Source organism: Rhinolophus ferrumequinum, chromosome 13 (assembly GCF_004115265.2).
Source record: "Rhinolophus ferrumequinum isolate MPI-CBG mRhiFer1 chromosome 13, mRhiFer1_v1.p, whole genome shotgun sequence".
NCBI classification, from domain to species: domain Eukaryota; kingdom Metazoa; phylum Chordata; class Mammalia; order Chiroptera; family Rhinolophidae; genus Rhinolophus; species Rhinolophus ferrumequinum.
In genome coordinates, this window is record NC_046296.1 from 17944571 (window position 1) to 17969507 (window position 24937).

The window sequence follows — 24937 nt, forward strand, 5'->3', positions numbered from 1 at the left end:
ATGTCCACTGAGCCAGTGATGGAAACAAAGGTAAAGAGCTAGGCACAGCTGGGGGCAAAGGGTTTGGTCTGCCCTGTGCAAGTTCACAGCCCCAAGCACACAGATCAGGAGCATTCACTGTATAAAAAAACAAAACCTGCCAACGCTGGTTTGCCCACTCCGAGTTATGAGTTTAGGTAACATAGTTAATGTCTTGCTTCCAGTGGTATCGTGAAGATCAAATAATAGTGATTTCTTGTATTTTTCAGGACCCAGTACTGTACCTGAAACATGGTAAATGTTCAGTAAATGTTGAAAGACAAAGAGAAGAAGAGAAGGTGAAGGGGGTCCAGTTCTGGAGAGCGCGATAATCCACAGATTCTCACCGTCTGAGCCACCCCTGTCCCCTATCTGCCCAGAGGCTTCCTAAAGTAACCCACATGGAGGCCATCTCCTTCTCAGAAGCTGCAGACATGCTGGGAACAAGGAGGGAGTCCTCAGCTGACTGCCAGATGCCCAAGTGTGAGAGGAAATGAGGCTGAAAGCCCAAGAGGTCAGGGTGGGAAAGAGGACTTGAAGGGCTGGGAGACCCAAACCCGGAGCCGCACCGAAGCCCCTCCCCACACTCTGTTCCCACCCCCAGCCCGCCAAACCATGTGCTGCAGCCTCGGGGTTGGGGAGGGGACTTGGCAAGACCACAAAGACCGTTTCTAGCAGAAATGTCCATCTGCAGCTGGAAGGAACCCAGGGCCAGGCCCTCCTCAGCCAGCCCGTGGGAGGGATGCAGGCGCCCTCACGGGGCTCCCTGTGGGCCGCACGGCGGAGGACGGACGGCGGGGACGGACCGCGGAGGACGGCTCTCCCTTCGGCTCACTCACCTGTCTATCTAGTAAAGTCCTCTCCCTCGGGTGACATTCAAAAACTGGGAGTCACCAAGGAGATGGAGCTGAGCCGTGAGAGGACTCCAGCTCTTGTTATACATGAGGAAAGACCCCGACCCCTCCCCCAACTCAACTCTGAAATCCTCCTTGTTGGCTCCTTTCCAGCTCTAGCCTGACATGCTCACCTGCTGCGGTATCTCCCCAAGTTCACAACTGCCTGTAAACGTATCTGAGAGAGAAGGAGTTCTGCTGGACCCTTACAAAGGGCTGCAGAACGGGAAGCGCAGGCAAAGGAGGCAAGAAACTAGTAGGAGTCACCCGGTGTGTGTGTGTGAGGTCAGGGATCATAGAGCCTCGATGAAGGGGTGTTTCAGCAGTGGTCGAAGGGAGAGACAGAAAGCAGAGATCCTGGGCACCGTCCCCAAATAGTTTCCAGACATCCTCGGCCAGCTGAGGATTCCCATGGGGCAGCGCATGGGGGTAGCGTGGGAGTCCGAAAGCCAGGCGGCCGGCGGCTCTCAGCGCTGGGCACTCACTCCTGGCCAGGCTGCCAAGGAGGAGGCAGCAGCAACAGTGTGTGCTCTGGCATGTTCCTTGGGATATCATGGGTAGACATGTAACACCCTAGACAGTAAAATGACAACTTGTATTTATCACACTCCACTCCACACACCCTGTATCATGGATGTTCTCGAAACCATGCAAGACTCGGCACATCGTGGATGAGCAAATTCCCACTGGTTGCTGGATACCATTCACCCATGGGGCTCCCCAGCCCGCACCCAACTCACGGGAACACAGACTGTGACACCCCCTGTCTTGTGTCCCAGAGACTTGGCCTGAGTTCAGAATGAGCTCACGCACACCAGACATCTTTCTACACCATGACCTGCTGATGGAAGAGGATCTGGCTAAACTGCCTCAGCCAGGGTATGGGGGACACAGCACCCAACTGGCCACCTAAGTGGGGGGGATGGCACCAGGAACAGGGGTATCAGATCCCTGTGCTTGCTGGCAGTGCCCAAGGCGGGGCTAAAGGAAGCGATGATTCTCTAACAAACAGCTCAATAAAAACAAGCACAGACACAACCTTTAAAAACGCCGCCAGCTCAGGACCCACTCTGAGAAGGGGACAGGAGGAAGACGTGTTTGAAGGGCTTCTTTTGGTTTTCCAAGTAACCTCGCACGCGCCCACAACACGGGCCGTGATACTAAGATTGAGATACTAGGTTGGGAGCGTCTAGCGGGACTGCACGGCCAGCAGAACGCAGGCAGAGAGAAATGGAGAACACACTTGGAAAGAGCTGACGAGAAGCCATCGCTAGGCAGGAGGGAGGGGGTGCTCTCGGGAGTAAACAAACCTGCCAGCAGCCCTTCCTCCCAACAGAGAGGGAAGTTCTGGCTGACAAGGCCGGAGCCACAAAGGAGGGAGAGAGCTGCCTCCTCCCTGAGCCCATCTGTCCTCATCCCCATGTCCTGCTTTCCCCAGGGTGGGGGACAGAACAGGTGCACGCCACGATCTCTGTGCCCACAGCCCTCAAAGCACACGCGTTGATTATAGCTCCCCAGTCAGCAGTGGGAGGCCAGGGGAGGAAGCGGAGGTGGAACCTGGGGTTTCTGCTCCGGAGAAGAGCATAGAGTGAGCTCACAGCTCTCCTCCCCACCCACAGAACTGCCAGTATCAACCACCCTCTGCTTGCCTCAGGGGCCTCCCACGGTCTCTTCCCAGGTGATCACCCACTCTTTCCAGCCTCACTCCATACCCAGCTTCCCAAGGGAGCCAATGCCACCTGGCTCTTCTCCTTCCCCCAGAAGCTGCTCAGAAGCAAAATTCTTGCCCTCCCCCAAGCACTTCCTTCCCTGAAGTTCCTTGGGAGGAAGCCAAGGAACCACCCTGGCTTCTGATCCACCCCGCAGCCTCACCCAGGAGCCCCCATCCCACATGGGGAAGCAGTGCCCCTCCCTGCCAGCATCCCCACCCAGGCAGTGAGCTGGCAGGGTGCCACTTCCAGCACCTCCACAGAGCTTCCCACAGCTTTCCCAGGAAGCAGGAGGAGGATTTCCAGCGAGGAGCGTCTGGGGACAAGGGCAGCTCACCCACCTGCTACCCAAGCAACCAGATTCCCCCAGCTCCCCACAGGTTCCAGCTACCCAAGGGGCAGATGAGGCTGAGGCAGAGGCTGAAAGGGGCTCCCTCCTTCCTAGGAAAAGCCCATTGGGTCCTCTCCCTGCTCACCTGTCCCCACACTCTTTCCCCAGCCTGTCTGCTCTGGACTTGAGAGGCAGCCCCATCGAGCTGCCTCCCACTCTGTTTTCTCCGCCCTGGGCCAGCAGAAGATACTGCTGAGTAATCCCAAACTCACCGCTCACCGCGGGTCCACAGACCTGAACACAGGGGCAAAGCCCAAGGAAACCTACTGATCCTGCTCCTTGTCAACCTGCGAGGAACGTGTGTGTGTGTGTGTGTGTGTGTGTGTGTGTGTTTCCCAGCAATGGCTGATACCGTGCAGACCCTACCCTGCCCCAAATCCCCCAGCCTGGCCCTCAGACAGCCACATGAAGCCGCTCAGCGCCCGCTTCGCTACTTCCCACTCACCTGGTAACATTCCCTTTCCAGTCCCCCAGACACCAAGATTCAGAGTAACAGCAGCCACCCACCAGATTCCCAGTCATGATGTTGCATCAGCCCCCACCCTACCCAAAATATCCTCACCCCCACCACCTCCTCTCCTCTTCAGCCATCTCCATGGTGACAGCAGCATGACTAATGACACCCTATCAGCTTCAGACTCAGGAGTGCAGCTCCCCCTCCTCTTTACCCCCCCCCCACCCGGGGATTTCTGCAGATTGGATGTAAACCAACAGTGCCAGGGACATTTCTCATTTCCAGAGGCAACGGTGGGGAGTGGGTTGCATGTCTTGAAAAAAACACACACACACACACACACACACACACACACACACAGTTCAACAAACCCAATCCCAACTGCACCCAAACCATCCAGCTGAGAAAGCAAAAAGAATCCAAACAAAACCCACACAGGCCTGAGAATTCATTGGCCGCCCACACCCCCGCCGCCCCTCCCCCTCAGCTGCTGCTACACACACAGTGGGAGATTAAAGGATCACCCGAGGAGACCCTTTATTTTTATCCAATCCAGTCAAACACTTCACCCCCACCACACACACACACACACACACACACAACACACACACACACACAAGGTACCTTGACAGCAGCTCCTTGTCCCCACGGCACAGCTCCTTCACCAGCCTTTATTTCCACCTGCAAAAGAAGCCAGAAAGACTGATGAGCCAGGCTGACAGCAGGAGAGAAGCAAAGTCCTTCTGCTGCGCCCCTAACACCGCTGCAGGGGACGCGGGAGGGTGGGAGGGAAGGGGCCTCGGAAAGAAAGGACAGCAAGGACCATCTTCCTGACTCCAGCTGCCGCCCAGACGCTCAGTGAAGGAGCTCATTCGCCTTCCAGTGTGTTTTTATTTTCATTTCTCCTTTTTCCACCCGCCCGAGATCTAGGAGGCCATTGCCCCTCCTCCTGCGTCCGGGCTGGCCTGTCCTTCCCCGCCCTGCCCGCTCTACCTCGGCCGGCCTCCTCTGGTGCATGGGCCGGCGGGCCTCCCATTATCCCCGCCGGAGCGCACGGAGGGAGGCACTGCAGAGGAGGCGGCGGCCAGCTGCCGGCTTGGCTCCCCTCCCCGCCGCCGGCGAGGCTGGTGTGGAGGGGGCGGTACGCTCACCAGCCAATCCCCGCGGCTGGCCGGGCGGGGGCAGGGCCGCCGGGGAGCTGGACCTGCCCAGCCGGGAGGCGGGGGCACCGCGGAGGGTGCCTCGGAGCCGCGCTGGCTGGTGCCCAGGCCCGCGGCCGCTCCCTGGCAGGCCGAGAATCCCGGGGCACCCCGCCTCCTCCGAGTAGGTGACCCTGAGGTAACACCAGAGGCATCCTCTGCACCTCCAGGGTCAGATGACAGACCACGCCTGGGGACAAACAGACATTGGTGGGATTCCCCCTCCCACTACTGTCTAACCCCAGCACACCGGGCCACTGACTGCCTCACCCAGTGCCAGGCTGTGATAAAAGCAGGAGGTGCAATAGCCGCTGCAATCTTCGAAGGAGGAAAAAAAAAAAAAAAAAGCCTTGGCAGTGCCAACCTTTACCCCATTTTGCAGATGAGGAAACAAGACAAGTAAAGTAACTTACCCAAGGTGACACAGCTAGAAAACAGCAGAGCTGGGACTCCGAGTCTGCCCGGCCCTAAAAATCAGGCTCTAAACCCTGTGTAGTACTGCTCCCCACCTCAACCCCTGTCCCCGGCCCCCTTCAGCGCCCACCTCAGAAAATAGACTTCTTGAAGCCCACACGGCCTGTGGCTCAAAGCCTCACCAAGCCAGTCTGGTTCTCCCCATGCATACAAACACCGGCACCTCACCCTAGGCTCACTCATCCCCCTGCCTGAACATACCCCCCACAATGTAGACAGCCTCCCCCACCCCCACCCCACTCCATGATGCCTTCTCTGAAGGGCCACAAAGGCAGCCCCCCAGGCCTCAGGGCTTGCCACACCCGGGGGAAAAAAGGCTGAGGAAGGGAGGTGGGCCCAGACCCCAAGAGCTCTGGCCTGCCATTCCCAAACTCTAAGCCTTTGAAAGCTGCAATGCCCAGGAGGCTGAGGGCAGGAGAAGAACAGAATGGGGTGAGGAAGGCCCTGCACTCCACTCCTGTATTTAATTCCTGGCATCCGTGGGCACGTCCTGCTCCACGCCATCCCCTTTCTGTAACTAAATACCCAGAGCCTCCACCTCCCAGGAAGGGGACCGCCACAGACTCAAGTCCTCATATACCTGGTTCCTCTCCTGGATCCAGCACTACCTAGCTGCAGGGCCCTGGTGGTGAAACCTTCCCTGTCTTAGCCTCACTCTGCTCATCTGTAGAATGGAACTACACAGAGCAGCGACCTCATACACAGATGTGAAGATTCTGTGGAGAAATGCAGCTACCATCACCCTCAGTTTCCAGGAATGCTCATTTTGTGCTACTTCTCGTCTCACAGATGAAGAAGCTGAGGCCAGAGAGAAGTGACTCAGGGCTCGTCAGGATGTGTGACAGCCCTGTTTTGGAGATGTGCTCCGCTACCTGCCACACCATAGATGCCCAATTGCTGCCAGGCCCCAGGGGGGTACGCAGATGGATGAGATGCCTTAGGAGAAACAGCAAAGCTTGCCTCTGGTGGGGAGACTCCAGGAGGCACGGAGGCCCACACCTTCATCACCCCTGGGGACAAAGAGCAGCACTGCTGGGCTCCTCCCCAGGGCAGGTGACAGGCAGGGCAAGGAGCAGTGTCCTGAGCCATGGCTCAAGACAGGAAACTGCACCTCTTAGCTCTCACCTTGGCCAGACCAAGAGAAGTCTCTCCTTCATGCTGGTTCCTAAAACCCCGGCCCCACCCACCCACGCCACACACAGTCTGCTGCCTGGACAGTAACAATTCATACTGTTGCCGCTGAGGCTGCCACCGTTTATCAAGCCCCTGCTCTGTACCAGGCTCCGTGCCAGCCAACCACTCCGTTGAAGCACTGCATCTGAATTACTCCACACACAACCTTGTCTCTTACGGAGAAAGGGACTTAGAGATAGATGTTGATTACTTGTCCACCCAACACACAACTGGTGAGTGGTGAGCTAGAATTCCAATCTAGGCCTTTCTCTCCCCAGTTCTCTAACCAACCCCCCCTGTCAACCTCAGCGAAATGCAAAGAGGGATGGGGTCACCTGACCCCACCCACTTCCCTTTAAGCTATGAGTCTGAGAATAGTATCATTTTTCATGCCTTGGAGACTTCTGGATGCTGATCCTTGCTGGGATCCCCTCCCCTCCCCCACCTGGTAAAAGGCAAAATGCTGGATCCAGTGGTCGGTTACCTCCCTCTGCCGCTTTCCAGCTCATCAAGAGTTCCTCTGAGCATCACCTCCTTCTCCCAGGGCCTCTTCCAGAGCACCCGTCACTACCAAGTGCAGTTATTTATTTACAAGGAGATCTTCCCCACGTGGGCAGGGGCCCTGTCATCCCTACTTTACTAGCCTCTGCACAGAGCTGGAATGTGCTGAGCTGAGTTTCTACACACGCAGGGGGTTGGGTGCTGAGATACGGAGGCCACTCTCCCCGTCGGCTTTCTCTCTGAAGGCTCCAAGGATCGAAGGGTCACCTGCTCCCCTGGGAGGGCAGGACCTGCCACAGCTGAACCGGAGCTGAGTCCCAGCCTTGCTCAGCCCAGCCCATGTGCTCACCAGCCTGCAGAAGCCACCCTGACTTCCTGCTTCACCCACCCCCACAGTGCTAACTCCGTCCTACTGCAACCACAGTTCCCAGCCCAGCCCCATGCAGATAACCTACAGGAACCTGTGGTCCCTGAGGCCGTCCCCCTGTTCCCATCTCTGCCCCACCCTGGCCTCCTGCCTTTTTCTGAGGCAGCTGGAATGCCAGGGCTCCACGGAGTCACAAAGATGGGTGCTGGGGCCACTCTGCCTTCAGCAGACACTCTCCACACCCCACACCCAGCTCCAGCTAATCCCTATCTGCCCCTCTTTCTACCTTTGGGATTTCACAATGACCAACCAGAGGTCCTTGGGACCCCTCCACATGGAGGCTGAGAGTCCCTATGCACCTTCTCTCATGACCCCCAGTCCCCACTACACTCCCAACAGGGCGGAGTGGGGCCACAGCCCTCCCTACAAGGGAGAAGTGAATGGATTCATTCATTTCCAGAACACAGAAAATACCCCAACACCGAGAACCTCAGAAACATGGATATCCACAGGCCAGAACCCACACAGATATAAAACGACTAAGGCATGGGGCCACCTCTAGACATAGACCAACCACCAACCCCAGGTCAGGCCCCATACTGGGAGTAAAATGCCCATGTCTTAGTTAACCCCCAAAACACACCAGTGAAACAGTAATCATTCACGCCCATTCTACAGATGGAGAAATTAGGATACAGAGAGGCTAAGCACCTTGCCCAAGGTCACACAGCTAGAAAATGACTGAGCAGGGCTCTTGCTAACCCCTCACTTGCAGCTATACAGCCACTTCTGTTCTGTGTAGCTCTCTGAGTTTCATACCAACCTACCTCTTCTCGAGTTGGCAGGAGGTAGACAGACTTCTCCGCCCTGGCCATGGCTGTGTCCTGCATGAGGTCACTTCCCACAAAGCTTTACTTCAAAGCTCAGTTCAAGCCCACTTCCTCCAGGAAGCCTTCTCGCGTTACCATGGTCTTCTGCCAGCCAACAGCACTTGTAACATTTCTCACTTGACACTCGGTACTTGCTATTCGTCTTTCTGGGTGTCCTGCCTGTCTAACCAGAACGGCTGGAGTCGTGCCTTTCCAAAGCCCCTGTGGGGTTTTGCCCAACATTCCACACACTGAAGGCACTTGGGCTCGACTGTGGGGGAAGCCTGTGACCTCCTTCCCTTCCTTCTCCATCGCACAAAGGATCCTGCCAAAGAAACCCAACACCCCCTCCACCTTCAGAGCCTATGTTTGAAGTCCCCGGTGTCCACGCATCAATTTCCACCCAAGTAATTGCAGCCCATCACACACATCATCCCCTACATTTGAAACTCTTTGCGGTTGTCATGGGAACTGCCTTTGCCTGCATTCACTGATCAGGCCTCACAATTAGCTTTGGCAGTAGAAGTCTGTGTCAACAGCAATCTCAGGGAGGGGGGAGAGAAGGGGGGGGTAGCAGCAACAGAAGAAAAGGTACTCCTCCTCGAGATACAGCAGAAGCAGACTGATCCCAGCACCCAGCAATGTCCGTGGGAAAACAGTCAGAGGCGGCCAGTAACTCTGCCTGCACGTTCCGGTACCAACAAACAGCACGCACCCGGGCCCACCCTGCTGACAGGTAGCAGAGGCGGCTCTACCCACATCCCACACCCCGCATGCCCTCCACGATGCGTGTGAGGTCTTATAGTCTACGAACCTCAGCAGGGTCTCCCCGTCCCACATTCAACAGCCTGGGTCCACCAAATGTTCCAGGACCCAAGCAAGTAACACGGGACCTTAAGAGGTTGTGGAAAAGGTGGGACACAGGAAGACTGAGTGGTTTAAAAACCTGGGGGCAGCCTCGCGGGAGACTTCCAAGAGGAATTCACACAGTCTTACCTTCCCCCTGGTGGATCCAGGGCCAGCGGCATGTGGCCCCCTGCAGTCTGTGTGTGTCCTTCCACACCCCTGCCACCAGCCAGAGCACTTGAGTAGCATCTCTACACACCTCTGGCGCAGAGATGCCTTCTTCCTTCTGAAAGAACGCTCCTCATCCCTTACGTATCGCTGTGCTGAAATTCTCAAAACATGTCCCTTCCCTTTCCCGCTGGGCTCTCTGGGCCCAAAGGTGACTAACGCAGGTCTCTGCCCTCAGGGCATCCCTCCCTTGTAGTCCTAGCAGACTGCACTGTAATTATTTGTTTCCATGCTCGTCTCCTTCCACAGACTGTGAGCTCATTAGGACAGAGTACACACTGCCTCGTCTTTGCCCACAGCTCAGGCTCCGCGCCGCCTGCACAAAGCTAGTCCCGCCTCACACACAGCCAGTCCCGGCGAGAGGTGCTGAAGGAGGCTGGGAAGGCAGCACACCGCGGGTCTACAAGCCAACGCGGATGACGTCCTGCCTCCGGAAACTGCAGCAACACCAGAGAGAGGAGCTGCCCTCCCCCGGCCCAGGGGACACTGTAGGTGGTGGGGCCGAGGAAACGCTCCAGGAAGGTGTCTGTCTCTCCTCCTCGTCCTCGCACCAGCTCCTCTCCTCCCACTGGCTCCAGACAGGACCCAGCCCTCACAATGAGATCGGCCCTTTCTCTCTCTCCAGGGTCATGCCCGGCACAGCGAGGGAACTGGGACACCCAGAGCTTACCCTTAGAAGGCAGAGCAATTAATAAAAAGTAAGACAGAGAGAAAAAAAAAAATGAAACGAGAGTTACCCAACGTGCTTCTCCCAAGAATGGCTTAGAAGTGGAACAAAACTTTAGTTCAGGACCTTGTTACTTGTTTTGGACCCAGCATTTCCATACCCCTTCCTGAGGCTTCCTGGCCGTAATTAGGAGGGTGGGACGCTATGGGGCACGTGCAGGCTGGCAAATGCCTCCAAATGACTCTACCCAACGCAACTCCCCTTCCATTTGGAGAATCGAGAATTGCTATTTTGCCAGTGGTGGAAGGTGCGTTATTCTGTCCACAAACTCTCTGGCTGGGTGCGGGAAAGTGGGGCACGAGGGAGCTGGAACTTGTACAGGTCAGAGCCAGCAGGGCAGGAATAGAGCTTGTGCGACCTGAAGCGAGTGAGCAGCAACCGTCAGACCTGCGGTCACCTGAAGGCCAGCCAATCATCCCACACTGAGCTGAGGCTTTCTTTTTTCCCTCCCTCAGTGACTAATAAAAACTTAGGTTATCGGATTTCTTATGCAAATGAGGAGACCAGGCCACAGAGGGGTGTGTCCACTCCAGGTGTTCCCACAGCCTCAGCCCTGCAGACGCTCAGGCAGGGGCCACAGCAACCCTCAAGGACTCTCCCCAAAATAGCCAGCCAGACGGCATCAGGGCTCAAGACAGAGGAAGCAGTTCCTTCCTGAGCGTCCAGTCCTCAGTCCACAAGGGGGCTGTAAAGGAGTGATGGGCAGGCCAGTGGGGAATTCGTGACGACTCCTAAGACCCCTATCGTGGTCTTCCAACTCACCCAGCCATCTCGCTGCCTTCTAGAACGAGAGGCCCGCAGCAGAGAGGCGACAATGGACTTGGGGCGCTTCATAGAGAGCCTTGGAGTGGACAGCCACACTTCACTCCTCTTGTTCTTCTTTCCCCATAGCAGACAATGAAAACATGGCCATGCCCACAAAGAGAAGCAACGAGCCCAGGAAAGCACTGTCCCTTCCAGAGCCCTCACCACTTACCTTCCGGTGAAGACAGGGGTCCTAACCCAAAATATCCTTCTGAGTGCAGCTAACCCAGACAGCCATTTCCCCAACCCAGAAAGAGTTCTGGGCAAGGCTTCAGAGACCACGCAGGGCAGCTCCACGTCCCAGAGAACTTGCCACGCTGATGGAATTGTTCTACGCCTTCACTGTCCAGTACAAAAGCCGCTGGCCACACGCAGCTACTGAGCACTTGAAAGACACTTGTGTGGCTGAGTTACTGAATTTAATCTTATTTAACTTTAATTAATTTAAATGTAAGTCGCCACTTGTGGCTACTAGCTACCATACTGGACAGGGAGAGCATGCTTCTTAAATTTGGGGAGGTCATGAATATTCATGAGAATCTCCTGAAAACCACGGACGCTCTCCCCTGATAAAAGATAACCCTACACATTCACACAACATTCAGCTGAAGTTTTCAGAAAGTTCACAGATTCTATTCCAAACTAAGTCTGACGTTAGGTCTATGTATGAGATTGTCTAGAACATAACAAAAACTTTACAGCCTAAAGGAGGTGTTTCTCAAATCTGTAAAAATAGATTTGATATTATACTTTACTTCATCTTAGCAAGAGACGCCAAATGTGGACGCCCCCCCCCCCCATCTTAAGGATGTCCCCTTAAGATCCCTGCCAGTCAGTCAGCACCCACCCTCTACCCTGACACACACACGCACAGGAAACACACCACCTCTTAGCGCTGGCTCTTACGTCTTGGAACAGCTGCAAATGTTACAGTTCTTTTGCTGACACGGGTTCAATCTACCTGCTTATAACTCCCACCCCCTCACAAATGTTCTGCATGCTACTCTCCATGACACAAGTGACTCCCCCTCCCATACAAGATGTGCGTTAGCTGCGTTTCCCTACCCAGTTCCAAGCTGAACAAGCCTGTTTCCTTCAATTGTCCCTCACGTGACCTCTCTGACAGATCTCCTCAATATAGGCGTATCAACATCCCTTTGAGAGTTTCAGCTCTTCCTACCCACGAGGAAGGCAGGGTTCTTACTTGTGCATTTATTTCTTCTATTTTCTTCAAAGAAGTACCAGACTTTGGATTTACCCTGGTTAAATTCCATCAAGTTTGGGCAGAGCCCGTGATTCCAGACTGCCCCAATCTCCTTAACCCCTCGTTCTATCATTCAACTAAATACCTGCACCACCACCACCACCAGCACCCCACCCATCCACAGATGGGTGTAGGCAGGTCCTCCCTACCTACATCTTATGAAGAGGGCACACATGCCTTCACCTGCATAAGCCTCTAGGCCCTCCCATGAGAATCAAGATTCTATGGATGCACCCTTCTCTTCACACCCATCCGCTGATGCTGCTCTCTCAGAGGGAGGGCTACAACATCCCGAGTCGGGGCTGAGCGGCAAACGTCTGACAGCCCTTTCCTGACTAGTCGCAGCACACACAGCGGTTCCTAAAGGCTTTTATTGATAACTCACTAGACTAGCAGAAAATGGACTCGAGAAGAACAAGTATAAACCTGGAATAAATCTCAAGAAGTTCTTGTCTCCCCAGCCTATAGTAGGGTAAAGATATGGATTGGGTCAACTTCCTTACCCTTGTTGGCAACTGCAGTTCTTTTCCCTGTCAATCTATAAGACTTCCTTCTGTCCTGTTCTGGATGCCCCTCTGCCTGCCCAGTCCCCAGCTCTTCACACGTACAAATCACCTGGGAGTCTGGTTAAAGCGCAGATTCTGACTCACTAGGTCTGACGTGGGGCCCGAGAGTCTGCATTTCTAATAAGCTCTCAGGTGATGCCAATGCTGCTGGCCCCCGGATTAAGAAGGTGGGGGTCTGGGTGTGAGCCATTCAGGAGCCCCAAGGCTCAGGTGAGCCATTTGCAGTAGAGGAGTCCAGGCAGGTGCCCATTACCTCATCTCCCAGCGGCATCAGAGGACTTCCCCTCAACCTACACGTTATATACCCTTGGGGAGCCCCAGCCCAACTGGGTCCAGCAGGACCAATTAAACCAGAATCCCTGGGGGTGGGACCCCTGATCCACATAGCTGATAAAAAGATTGCACAGCACAGTGTCCTCTCTTCAGGATGACTTTAAATAAAAAACTGGCCCTCTCTTCTATCCAAGGAGATACCATCATTTATGTGCAGAAATCCAGATCTGTTCATCTGACTGGGCTGCTTTGTGAAGAACCGCAGGGACCCCCAAACCTCACCACTTGATTTTCCTCAAGCCTCACAACCACCTTGTAAACAATCTGCTCTAGAACTGTCAAAAATTGATGTCAAACTTATGCATTTATAATTTCCAAAATCTCTTTGAAAAATTGGACTTTTTGACTGTCTCTGATCTTTTGGCCCCTTTCAACCATCACAATTTGTAAAGATGTCCTTCCACGAGCATATGTGAAGGTGGTCAGTAGGGAGCGAATGACTGACTCAGGTAGGGCAGCTGGCTGGCTCTTCTTCCCTCATCACGCCCGCGGTGGTTCCTCCCCATTTATACCTCCCAACAAGACAGGGACCCAATGGCTGCTCTCTCTGTGTCATTAGCTAAGCTCCCAGAAGTTGTAAGCCTACCCCTTCCTTTTCATTCTTGCTGGGAGTATATAAAAGGCTTTTATTGTCTTGGGTATTTTCCACCAGCCTCAGCACATTCTGGCCACTGGACTTCTGACGCTCCTCTTAAGGGGTCAGACCGCTCTTGACTCTGCCTTTAGCATCACGCACCCCCTTTCCACGGAAGGAGGGTGGTCTTTTACCATCTGTACTCACTAGACAGCAGCCATACAGCCACACAGATGGTTCAGTTCTTCCCCGCTCCCTCCACCTTCCTCCTTAGGGCACCACTAAGGACTGTTCAGTCAGCATTTCCTTTTTAAAGAGCAATCCTATCCCCTCCAGCTAACTTCCCTTTCAGTCTGTGGCCATGGGGTTAAAAACTGTTTGCATCTGAAAAACAACCATCTCAAGTCTATGGTGAACAGCTCTCCTTGCCCAACCTTCTCTCTCTGGCCTCACAAATGGCTGAGATGCGTCCCTTTCTCTAAAGAGCTCATCACTTCTACTTCATTCATCAATTCTCTCTTTGTTGGTGGGAACCGATCCAGCCTGAAAGGATCCCTCCTCACAGGCTCAGTCTTCAAGAAGATAGACCTACCAGAAGGCGAGGCAAGAATCCATCAGGTGTTCTGGTATTGTTGAGATAGCTCCCACTCCAAGGTATCTTGTCTCAAAAGCGGCATGGAGAGCTGTTTCAGCCACTAAATCCACTTGGCTGAGGGTTACACCGTGTCTCACACCGTATGTATTCTCACTTCTTTTTATTTTCACTGGTAACATTCTCAGCCGTGCTTCTACCCTTATGCATACATTTTCCTATACAGTGTTTGGTTTTTTTTCCAAAAAGGGTTTTTTCTCCTACTCTCCCTACCAGGTGTTTGCTTCCGTCACCCACGAGCAACGTTTTGGTCCCGCCCAGGGACACAGCAGCTCCTCGCTCCCGGTGTCCACCTCCTCCCCCAGCAGAGAGAGGCTGGAAACGCCTCCCTCCCTCCGCCTTGCCCCACAATTCTTCTATGAGCAACTTAGAGGATGTCTCGAGATAAACATGCAACTTGAACTGCATCTTTACTATGACAACCGAGAGACTCACTAACGCACAACTGTTTATGCGTAAAGATGAATTCTTTTCTAGATGTCCGAGGAGTGTTCTGTCACCATGCAGATTACCTGTGTGCCAGACTTACGTATACTTTAGCTCAATTAATTCTCCCAACAACCCCGCAAACAAAGGGTCACCCCATGTGACAAATGAGAAACCCAATGCTCAGGAGACTGAGCAGCACAGGGCTTACTTCGGGTTCCTAGGTCACTGAGTCTTCACACCCACCAAATCGGACTTGTCTAATCAGCCAGGTTGTGCTACAAGCTACCACTCAGGTAAAAAGAATGTGGAGGTCGAACAGCCCCAGGCATCAGCCCAGAATCTAAATCCTTCCTGGAACTAAGAAGGAAGACCACAGGACAGGAATGTACCCCTTCAGGCGTGTTACTGCACTTGAGGACCCACAGAAGTAGTCACCTGCCTCTGGTAGGAGGGCCTGCCCTGAAGCTGTCTCTAGTCTTCAAATGCTGAAAACTTCTCATCTGAGTAGAGGGGCTCTGCAGCACCACCACTGCCCTCCGCCCACTGAGAAAAGAGTGCGGAGCAGGGGAGGAGGATGGGAAACCCAAGATAGCATTCACCCGCTTACAGGATGATACAAAGCAGCTGTCAGCAGCAGACAGCTTCCAGGAAGCCCCAAAGGAAGCTGGAGGAGGTGGAGACAGGATGGAAGTAGGGAAAGGGTGCCCAGAAGAGGAAATACCAGGGAGCAGGGATGCAAGAAGATGGTCTGATTCCCAAGAGACACCTGGGATGCTCTCTCGTACCAGCTGAATAGTCAGGACCAAATTCTAAAGTTCTGTTCCTGGCCCCAAACCAAAGAAAACTCAGATGTCAGGAATGTCTCTTCCTTTCCCAACTTCCCCAATCCTGGAACATGTTCCCTCTGCTACTCAGATCTAATGGTTAAGGTCCCAGCAGTCCCCTCAGGGTCTGGTAAATGGTGGGCTGGTTTTGAGGCTCCTTCATTCAGGCAGAGCCTTTAGGCATGCCAGCTCTGCCAGAGTAGAGTATTAAATGCAGTGTAGTCTGGGTGTTGGTTCCCACACTTTCAGCCTTCACAGACCAATAAAAAAACATTGTGAAGACGCACTAATTACCATTTTGTATTTTGCCAAGGAAAGAGTTCTTTTAAAAAAAAAAAATCGATCAACTTTCTATCAACACCTTCATTTCATAAAAGAAAGCACACTTTAAACATCAAGTAGAAAGGACCTATTATTAAAACAAAGTACTCCTCTTAAAGTCAAAGAAAGTTAGCTTTAAGAAAAAGCTCACTCCATTGTCCCCTTTCCATTGTTTCTTCAGAAATTGGGAGACTTTGCCATGGGCCAGCACTGGTCTACACCCCGCCAGCGTGTGGCCCTTCTGTCCTGGGATACCGCAGGCCACCAGCCGCACGTTCCCTGACCCTGGGGGCCTGGAGGGGCAGCCGGCCACATCAAGGTCCTGACGGATGCAGACATCTCTCAGCAGGGTTATCCCCAAGCCTCAGCCAAGCCAGATCCCCCGTATCTTCCCCAGGACCAGCCGGCAGCCCAGGCCCCAGGCCGGCAGCTCACACACCAGGACGCCAGGACCCGGGCCTCACTCCAGCCCTTCTCACTGATGCCTCATCGCTGCCAAAAGAAGACCTTCAACACAGTTCACAAGGGCCACTGATTCCAGGACATCCAGCCTAGACGGCTCAGACCCCACCCCTCAGGTCTGATTAGGGGAGGAATGGAGGGAGACAACGGGGCGGAGAAGGGGGTGAACACTGGAAGGAAGCAAAGGAACCCAGCTTTACAAAGTAGACTGGCAGGTTCTCTTTACCCCAAAACACCAGATCATCACATACCCAGGAGTGAAACTCACCCCTGACCCACCCCCTTTCAGAAATGTTCCACAGGGCACTGGGTCAGCAGGATGCCAACTCCTCTGAACGCGAGCAACTGAACAGGGCTGGACACTGTCTCCTGAGTTGGGATGGGAGCTGCAGATGCGATCCAGATGTCTGCTTTAACCAGAGACTAGGAAAACAGGACACCGAGTCTGCGGTCCCCGGACTATGATATGCTGCTTCCATCGAGAAAGCACGAGAAGGTAAGAAAGGGCAGAAACATCCCAGCAACACCCACTTCCCCACCCCTAACACTTGAATCACTCTTCCCAGCCGTGGGACCACAACCCCACCAGGTCTGCGCCCAGCTCTGCGCTCAGCGGTCAGGAAAATCCTGAGCACAAGCGGCTCCCCATCAAAGCCACAGGTGCCTTAGCTCTCAGAAGCACAGCGGCTCACGGCCCAGCTGGAAAGGGCTTCAAAGGCCATCAAGCACAACCCCTACACTTCCCCAGGGAGAAGATAGGCCCAGAGAGGGGGCCCGAGGTGTGTGAGCCCCTGGACAAATCAGTGGCAGAGCCGGGAGCTCCTCGGACAGCGCAGGCCTCAGGCCCTGTCCAGCGCCAGTCCCGGTGCCTGGAGCAACCTCAGCCGCTACTCCGCGCCTCCCAAGCTGCTCAACTTCACTGGTCCCTACTTCTGCCAACTCTCTGCTGTCGCAGCTGCCACCAACCTTGTGGAAGGGAATGATGGCCAATGCACGGTCACTGCCTCTCCACTTCCCTCCTTTGATCTCATCCCAATTCTTCCTTCCCTCCGTCTACCCCGCTACTCCAAATAAAGGGAGTACTCCTCCCTGGGGTTACAGTGTCTTAAAAGATCGTCATTCATTCAATCAATTAGTATCTGAGTGCTTATGACACACCAAGGAACTGAGCCAGGTCCTGAAACACAGAGATAAACAATCTTTGACCTCAAGAAGTACTAAGTAGGGGAACCCAAATCCTGGGTTTCTCATTCAATTCCCAAACAGTTTCAAGTGGCTCTCCTACCATCTTTCTGAGAAAAATGATGGAACCCAAAAAAAGTTTATGGAAAGAAATATCCCACTCCATCAGGGCAGTATAAAACCACGTGTCACTCCAACAAATTTTTCTTTCCAAACCCATCAGACTCCATCCCCCACCTGACACCATCATTCCCCATATCACCCAAGCATTGGTGTGACCTTGAAATACATCTGAGGCTTCGAGCAGGACAAGACACTTTTAGAGTTAAGGCTGTGATATCACTGTCCAGTGACAAACGCAGGCATCAGAGATGAGAGTGCTACCTCAGAGTCCTCTGCGACCCAGTTACTTTCTTATAAATTGACAGCTTGGCACAGGAGCCCAAGCCAGCTTCCAACGACCGTTAACACTCAAAGTTGGACCAGGATGGGCTTAACTGTCTCTAAGAAAAAACCCTGCAAATACAGCACCCTCAAGGAAGGGACAGGGTAGTCAAGCACAGGCCAGCTTACCTCCTTGAGAAGCCCCACTTTTTTCTTCAGCACCTCACATTTGCGCAGTTTGCAGATCTGGTGTGTGCGGCGATTGGTACAGCTGGTGCAAGCCCCACAGTTTTCCAGCCGCCGGCAGGGCTCACAAGTACCACACCGTTTCCGTTTCTTTCGCCCATCTCCACCCCCTCGGAGTTGAGGTTCACTCGCAGCCATTGGGAGCCCAGGCCCCTGGAAGCCCCCTATCATCACCTGGCCCTGAGGGAAGTCATAAAGACCTGGCAGGTCCGGCTGGACTGCCAGGGGCACCTGAAACTGGCTCATGATGCTGCCAGAAGGGGGGGCATAGGTGCCAGGGAGGAGCCACAGTCCAGCTTCCTGCCTGCCTACAAAGGCCACCAACAGGTCCTTCTCTCCTAAAACAGTCAAAAGTCTACAAGGTGAAGGCAAGTAGCTCCAGTCTCCCAGATGGGCGCCTCTTCTCAACACCTCTTCACCTCCTCTGCAGCAGTCTGATAGGGCTCAGTTGGGGACCACTCTCCCACTTGCTGGGACCCAGGGTCTGAGGGAGGACATCAGCAGCAGTCCCCAGAGAAGGGATCATCTTGGCTGGGTGGACTCTTCACCCTCACCCACCCTGGACCCAGGCATGAGGTGAACAGGTGGGTGTGGTGGGGCAGGGCAGGGTGAGGAGTTTCTCCTCCTGATATTTCTCCTCCTGGGTCAGGATGACGGAGAAGGCAGCGCTGCCTGAAAGAGAGACAGAAAGGGGAAGCGGATCACTGGGGCTCAGGGATAACTTTCACGTGTTACCTCTTCCTGCTTCTGGGAAAAGAGAAAATAGGGGAAGAGAAGGGGCTTGCTCAATAAGTTCTGCCCAGAACCCCTGGCAGGGCGCACCAGTACCCACTCTCTGTCAGAAAGAGGAGGCCGAGGGCCTGACTGGGTGCTAAGAGAGCCTGGAGGAATTTAGGGGGTGGTCAAGGTGATTTCCAAGAAAGTTGTCTTCTACCCCACCCCCCACGAGCCTGGGAGAGTTTCACTCAAATTCCCACACACACCCCTCACTGGAGGTCGCTGGGGCCTCCCCGAGGGAGCAGAGCTTTCAAAATAAAGTTTGCTGAGAGCTGCACTCGGCGGGGCTGCCCGGGCGCCCCCAGCACGGAAGCGGCCTGGAGGGGGGGCGCGCCCGGGATAGAGCGTGCTGGTTGCACCGCCGCGACCCCCGCCCGCTAGCCAGACCCGGGAGGGCTGGCCGCTCCGCCAAGGGTACGCGGGGAGGGGGGCGCGCTGCAGCTCGGGCCGGGCCGCGCGCGCGCCGCCGCTCGGGCTCCTTTGTTCTGGGGCCTCGGCCGCTCGGCTCCGGCGGCTCTGCAGCCCCCGCCCCGCCCCGCCGCCCCCGCCCGGCTCCGCTACACTGTGACCCATAGCACCCCCGCCCCATCCCCCGCAACAAGGTAGCGGCCCCCACGCCGGCCCCCGGGCCGTCCCCTCCCCCCGGGCCGGGCCCCCCATGCCTCCCCGCCGCCCCTCCCCCACCCCGGAGCCGGAAAGGCACCGACTGCACCGACCTGCCCGCCGCCTCCGGGGCGGCGCGCACAAAGGGGCAAAGTTTCCCGGCCCGCGCCGCTGCCACCACCGTCGCGGCCGCCGCCGCCGCCGCCTGGGGCGCCCGCCTCCTGGAGCGCCTGGCCCTGCTGAGCTCGGCGCGCGGAGCCCCCCGCCCAGGCCGAGGAGGGGACGGCTCAGGAGGAAGGAAGAGGCAGCGGCGGCCGCGGCGGCAGCAGCAGCAGCAATGAAGGCGTTCGCGGGACTCCCCGCCCCCCGCGCGCCACGGCACGTGCTCGCCCGGGGACTCCCCCGCCCGGGAGGGCGCGCACGTGCGGCCCGGCCGAGCCCCGCCGGCCCCGCCGCCGCCCCCTGCGCCGGGCCTGGGGCTGCGCGAGGGGGGAGTTCCCAGGGAGAGGGGGTGTACGGAGCCGGCGGCCCACAAGCGGGTGGGGGCAGGGCCCGGTCCGACCACCGCGCCTTTGCACCTGCAGAACCTCCCCACCCCCGCGGTCGGCCCTCCCTGGACCCGGCCTCCCCCGTCGGGCTGGCCGCCCCCACCCTCCCGCGCTTCTGCAGCTCCAGCGGGCAAGGCGGGCCGCACGGGGTGGGGCACGCGGACCTCCCAGCCTAGGCCCTCGCCGAGCTGGCCCCGATGTCCCCACTTCCTGCCACTCCCTGCGGGCCGGAGCGGTCTGGGACGGCCCGGGCGCCCTCGGGAACCCTGAGCTGCGGACCTGACTGACCCTCCCACCCTTTTCCCGGCTGCCACTCGCTCATTCCAAGGCAGCACAATGGGGGACATCGCGCGTTTGCGTACCGAGTCAGCCTGGCCGGCAAGGAGGGGGTGCCTGGGGACAGAGGCCGTTGGCCGGCTGCAGGGCACCCTCGTGGGGGTCACGGCCGAGCGCCCTGCCCTGGCGGACCCCAGGGCCCTGCCATCGCGAGCCTCCCCCGCGCGGCGCTGGGCTCTTTCGCGTCGAAAACAAAGACTAATCCGATACCCCCGCCCTGCCTCCCAGAGGAGGGGGAACGGGCGCGTCGCGGAGGGTAACCTAGGAGGACAGCGTTCAGGAGGGGCTCGGACAGCTTCGGAGGATGGCATGGCGCTACCGAGCCCTGTAACCAGACGCAGACACTTTGAAAAGTCACCCCGGGCTATTTTCCAGGCAGGGGGCAAGGGGCAAGGCATAAGAATATTTCCAAGTTGCCAAACTGCCCGTTCTCTCTGTTGTTTTTTCCCCTCACCTGTTGTGCAGGCCAAGTTGAAATTCCAGGTTAGATTAATTCAACTCCACCCATCTGGCCTGACTGCCAGGCTGGTGCCCGCAGCTGCTTTCCACCTACCTGGGTTGCTGGGGAGAAGGGTGGGTCTCTAATACACACATACACACACATACACACACGCACGCGCGGGCAAGTCCTGGCAGAAACATCCACGGGCCGACTGGCCTGACCAGTTTGGGTGGTGCTCACAGAGCCAGGTACCTGGCAGGCATCCCCGCCAGGCTGAAGCTAACAAGTCAGCCAGAACTGGAAAATGAGCATTCAGCCGGCTATTTAGAAAGAAAGAAAAAAAAGTAACTGATCTCCAGTAGCGCTGTCCAGAAAGCCCTAGGCGGTAGGAGAAGCCCCGGTTCTGTCTGGAACATCCCTCCTCGCAGGCCTGATTTTGACAGCCTGCTCGATTGGCCAGGTTGTCAGCTGTGGGGTGGGTGGTGAACATGGCTAGTGTACCTACTTCCTACCCTGGCCTTTGAGAGAACTGAAGAGTTTCTATTCAGGAAGTAAGTCTAAAACTGAGAAGAGATACCAATAGAGTGTAATTTTCAATCAAACATGAGAACAGGTTATGAACTTGTAATTGTTTTTAATGTTATAATTGTTTGATGTTTTAAATAATTATATTTTTAATAAATTTATGTATATTTTAAAAACGTAGAAAATACAGAGAATTAGAAGACAAACATCTCCCCAAGACAACATTGAAACATTGGCTGTATTTCCTTCTACACTTTTCTATTTTAGATTAGTTTCCTTTTTTTTGATAAAATGGTTGTAGTAATACTGATTATGCAATTGCTGTCCTCTTTTCACTTAACATTTTACCATAAGCATTTCCCTATTTGTTATACAAGCTCCTGAGACGCAATGTGACTGAAGAACATGGCTTAGGAGCCAGAGAACTTTGGGTTCCAGACCTGGCTTTGCTAGCAGAGTGACCTTGGACCAGGTACCCACCATCTCTGAGGGAATCCAAGTAAAGTACTTAACACAGGGTTTAATAAATGACAACAATTATTGTTTAATCTATAGAACAACCTTGTGAGGTAGATACTATCACTAAACCCATTTTATAGATAAAGACACAGATTAAGTAACTTGCCCAAGGTCACTCAGTAAATTGTAGACTCAGAATTTGAGCCTAGCATCTTTCTTCCTATACTCTGTCTCGGTGAGTGGCACCAGCAATTTACTGTGCCAAGTTACTCTTTACCAGCTATCTATGAGAGGGTCATTGCACAAAATTCTCTGGCTTAGGTAACTAGGTGGATGCCGGTGCCGTTCACCAAGACAGAGGACAGGAGGAAAGATGCCAGGGACATGTGTGTGGAGATGCATGTGGAGCTGAGGGCGCAAGGCCTGGCTGGAACATGCGTGGGCCTCGTCAGTGAGCAGATTGTAAGTGAGGCTTCAGGTGTGGAGGAGCTCCTCAGGAGTGAACGTGAAGAGTGAGAGGAAAAGGCAGCCAGGACAGAGCCCCAGGGAACACCAGCTCCTCAGGGACAGCAGCTGACAAGGGGCCAGCAGAAGAGACAGAGAAGGAGCCGCCATAGAGATAGGAGGGAAACCAGGCCCAGGCCTGAGACCTGCCTGTCAAGTCTTCCCTACTGCTTCTCCGCCCAGAACCTTGCACCTTGGCAGTCTTGTTGCTCTTTCGTTCTGTCTGGGGAAACCCCTTCCCACTTCACGCACTCCCAGCTACCCCTTCTACCTGCCAACTTCCCACGCACCTTCCAAGTCTTGGCCTAAATGCCAATTCTTCCATGAAACCTTTTCCTTCTCCTCAGACAGATTCCAGAGCCCCACTCACCCACCCTCCACAGAAGTCTGACACTCCCTCCATAGGAACAGTTATCTTACTGGCATTGTCACTTTGCACATTTCCCTCCCAGTTACTACTACTACTAGTTCCTGGAGGGCTGGGACCTTGTCTTTTCACCTTTGTAACCCTAGATCTAGCACCCAATCAATATGTGTGGAATGAAGAAAGGATGTCAGTAGAACGCAATCAATGAAATAGCCCAGGAACACCGAGGACCCACAGGCTTCCGAGGTTTCTTTTCTGCCTGCTTCCCTACAGGCACAAGCGCTTCAGGGGCCTCCACGATAAAATCCAAACTCCTAAAGCCCTGCCTTCTGGGGTCTGCCGCCTCCTGTGTGGCCGGGTTATTCCCTACCGGCACAGCGCTCAGGGAAGGAGAGCAGCTGGGGAAGGCGTCGGGGTGCCCAGCGAGCTTCTATCTGCGGTCAGTAAGTACCGGTAGTGAGCTAGAGGCGGTGTTTCGCTGAGTGTGGTCCAGGGACTGCAGCATCACCACTACCTGGGAACTTGTTAGAAAGACAAGGTCTCAGTCGCCACCCTAAACCTACTCAAGCAGAAACACCGGGGGTGGGGTCCCGCGATCTGTTTTAACAAGCCCTTCAGGGGATGCGCGCTCAAGTTTGAAAAGCCCTGGACTAGAGGAAGCCGGCAAGAAGCAAGTTCAGCACCTCGGCGGCGGCCAGGATCAGGCCCCAGGCGCTTAGTGGAGGTAGACGGAGGGAGGCTCCTTTGACCGAGGTTTGGCGGCCCCACCCCCAGCGGCCGAGCACTGGGCCTTTTAGGCCACCGCTCCCTTGAGGTCAGGACCTGGCGGCGCAGGTGCCCCAAGGGCTAGAAAGGGAAATCCCGTCGCTAGGGAAAAACCTCCGACTGCAGACAATACAGTGTTGACAGGGAGCGTGTCCCGGGGGTGGAGATGGAGGTGGGGCTGGGAATAAGGAGGGCTTCCAGCTCCATTGATGAACTGCGGTTGATTCAGCACAGGGCCAAGGGCATAGGAAGTATAATTGGATGTGCGCCTGTGGTTCTCCGGGAAGTCACCGCGTGGAACCAACACTGCTGGGTGTTTGCCCAACCTGCAAATGATTGAATGCGACTAACCACCTTTGAGGTACTTGACCCCACTCCTTCTCTCTAGCTAATAAGCAATTTGTCCTATTTGAAGAATGAGCTTTGTACTATGGGACCTTTTGGCAGAAATGTAAATAGGCTATGTTCACACCTGGGCTTGATTGTGAAGATTGAAGGCACTGGGAAGTTTATTTGATTTGGGATGTGTTTCTTCTTCAGTCATGTATTGGTTAAAAATATTATCAGCTAATATTTGCATAGAGCTTTCCCTGTTCAAAGCACTTCCACACACATTATCATTCTGTCTGTACATAGAGGCTAATACACCAAATGTTACTTTCCTTTTCTTTCTATGACATAGTTTTTATTATTATCACCATTATGCAGATAAGGGAACAGGGACTCAGAGGTAATTTGTCCAAGGTTATTCAATATTAAGTGGCAGAATCAGGTTTACAATCCAGGACCTCTGAAGTTAGCCTACCAAAGGCACAGCTGATACGGGGCAGAAGCTGGCATTTTGCTCCTGGGGAAAAGGAGAGTCAAAGGTGGATTGCTTTTTGATGTGTATTGGTTCGTATGACGTGTAGGGTAGCCACGACTATGCTTTTGAGTAACTCAGCAAGTGCTTTCACATTTTATAACTATTTCTGTGACTCCACTTTGAATCTAGGTTAAATCAAATAGACTATATAACTTACAAGGAGAATGCCAGGGTCCCCATCATAATATGAAAGAAATAACTTGAAAATCTTCCAACCAAAGGGAGCTGGACAGGGATGGGAACCTTAATTGACTCAGAGACACAGGCTGCTAAAAACCCAACGGGGATAAAGGCCTTGGTGCCCCCAAACCTTGATTTGACTCAATGTATCAGTCAGGATCAGTTAGGCTGCGCTACAGTAACAAACAATCCCCAGGTCTCAGTGCTTTGACATAACAAAATTTTATTTCTCTATCATGAAATATGTCCACTGTTGGTCAATCGGAGCTCTGCTTCCCACATCCACTCAGGGACACAGGCTGCTGCAATGGACATGTTGCCTACTGAACCCTGAAGGCAGGAAACAAGGATGGGGCAAATGGAGCACTGACTTCGAAAGCCTTTATCTGGAAGTAACACACATCACATCTGTTCTTATTTCTCTGGCCAAAGGGGGCAGGAAAGTGCAATAGATGCACTGCTCCCATGTGCCTGGAGGGAGAAGCAAACACATTTGGCTAACAGCAATAATAACACACAGGGAATGCACGTATGGGTTGTGGATGTGTACGTGTGCATTTGAGGCATATGTAAGTGCAATCAGTCTGTCCATTTCCAGGGTGCTTCTCCCTCCTGGGGACAAGTACTTCAGATTCCCACTCCAATGGGTTATCAATGCTCACCCTAGAGCAGGTTC

The 24937-nt window shown here is 54.5% G+C and overlaps 1 protein-coding gene across 1 annotated transcript in view; it reads right to left on the reverse strand.

Annotated features, from left to right (window-relative positions):
* TET3 (tet methylcytosine dioxygenase 3) overlaps window positions 1–19498 on the reverse strand; it is a 100143-nt gene extending 80645 nt beyond the window's left edge. Inside the window, 3 exon segments of the mRNA XM_033124410.1 lie at window positions 4090–4146; window positions 17834–18562; window positions 19384–19498. Of these exon segments, the coding sequence (XP_032980301.1) occupies window positions 4090–4146; window positions 17834–18136 (360 nt within the window). The 5' untranslated portion in view covers window positions 18137–18562; window positions 19384–19498.
* Between the last annotated feature and the right edge of the window lie 5439 nt (window positions 19499–24937).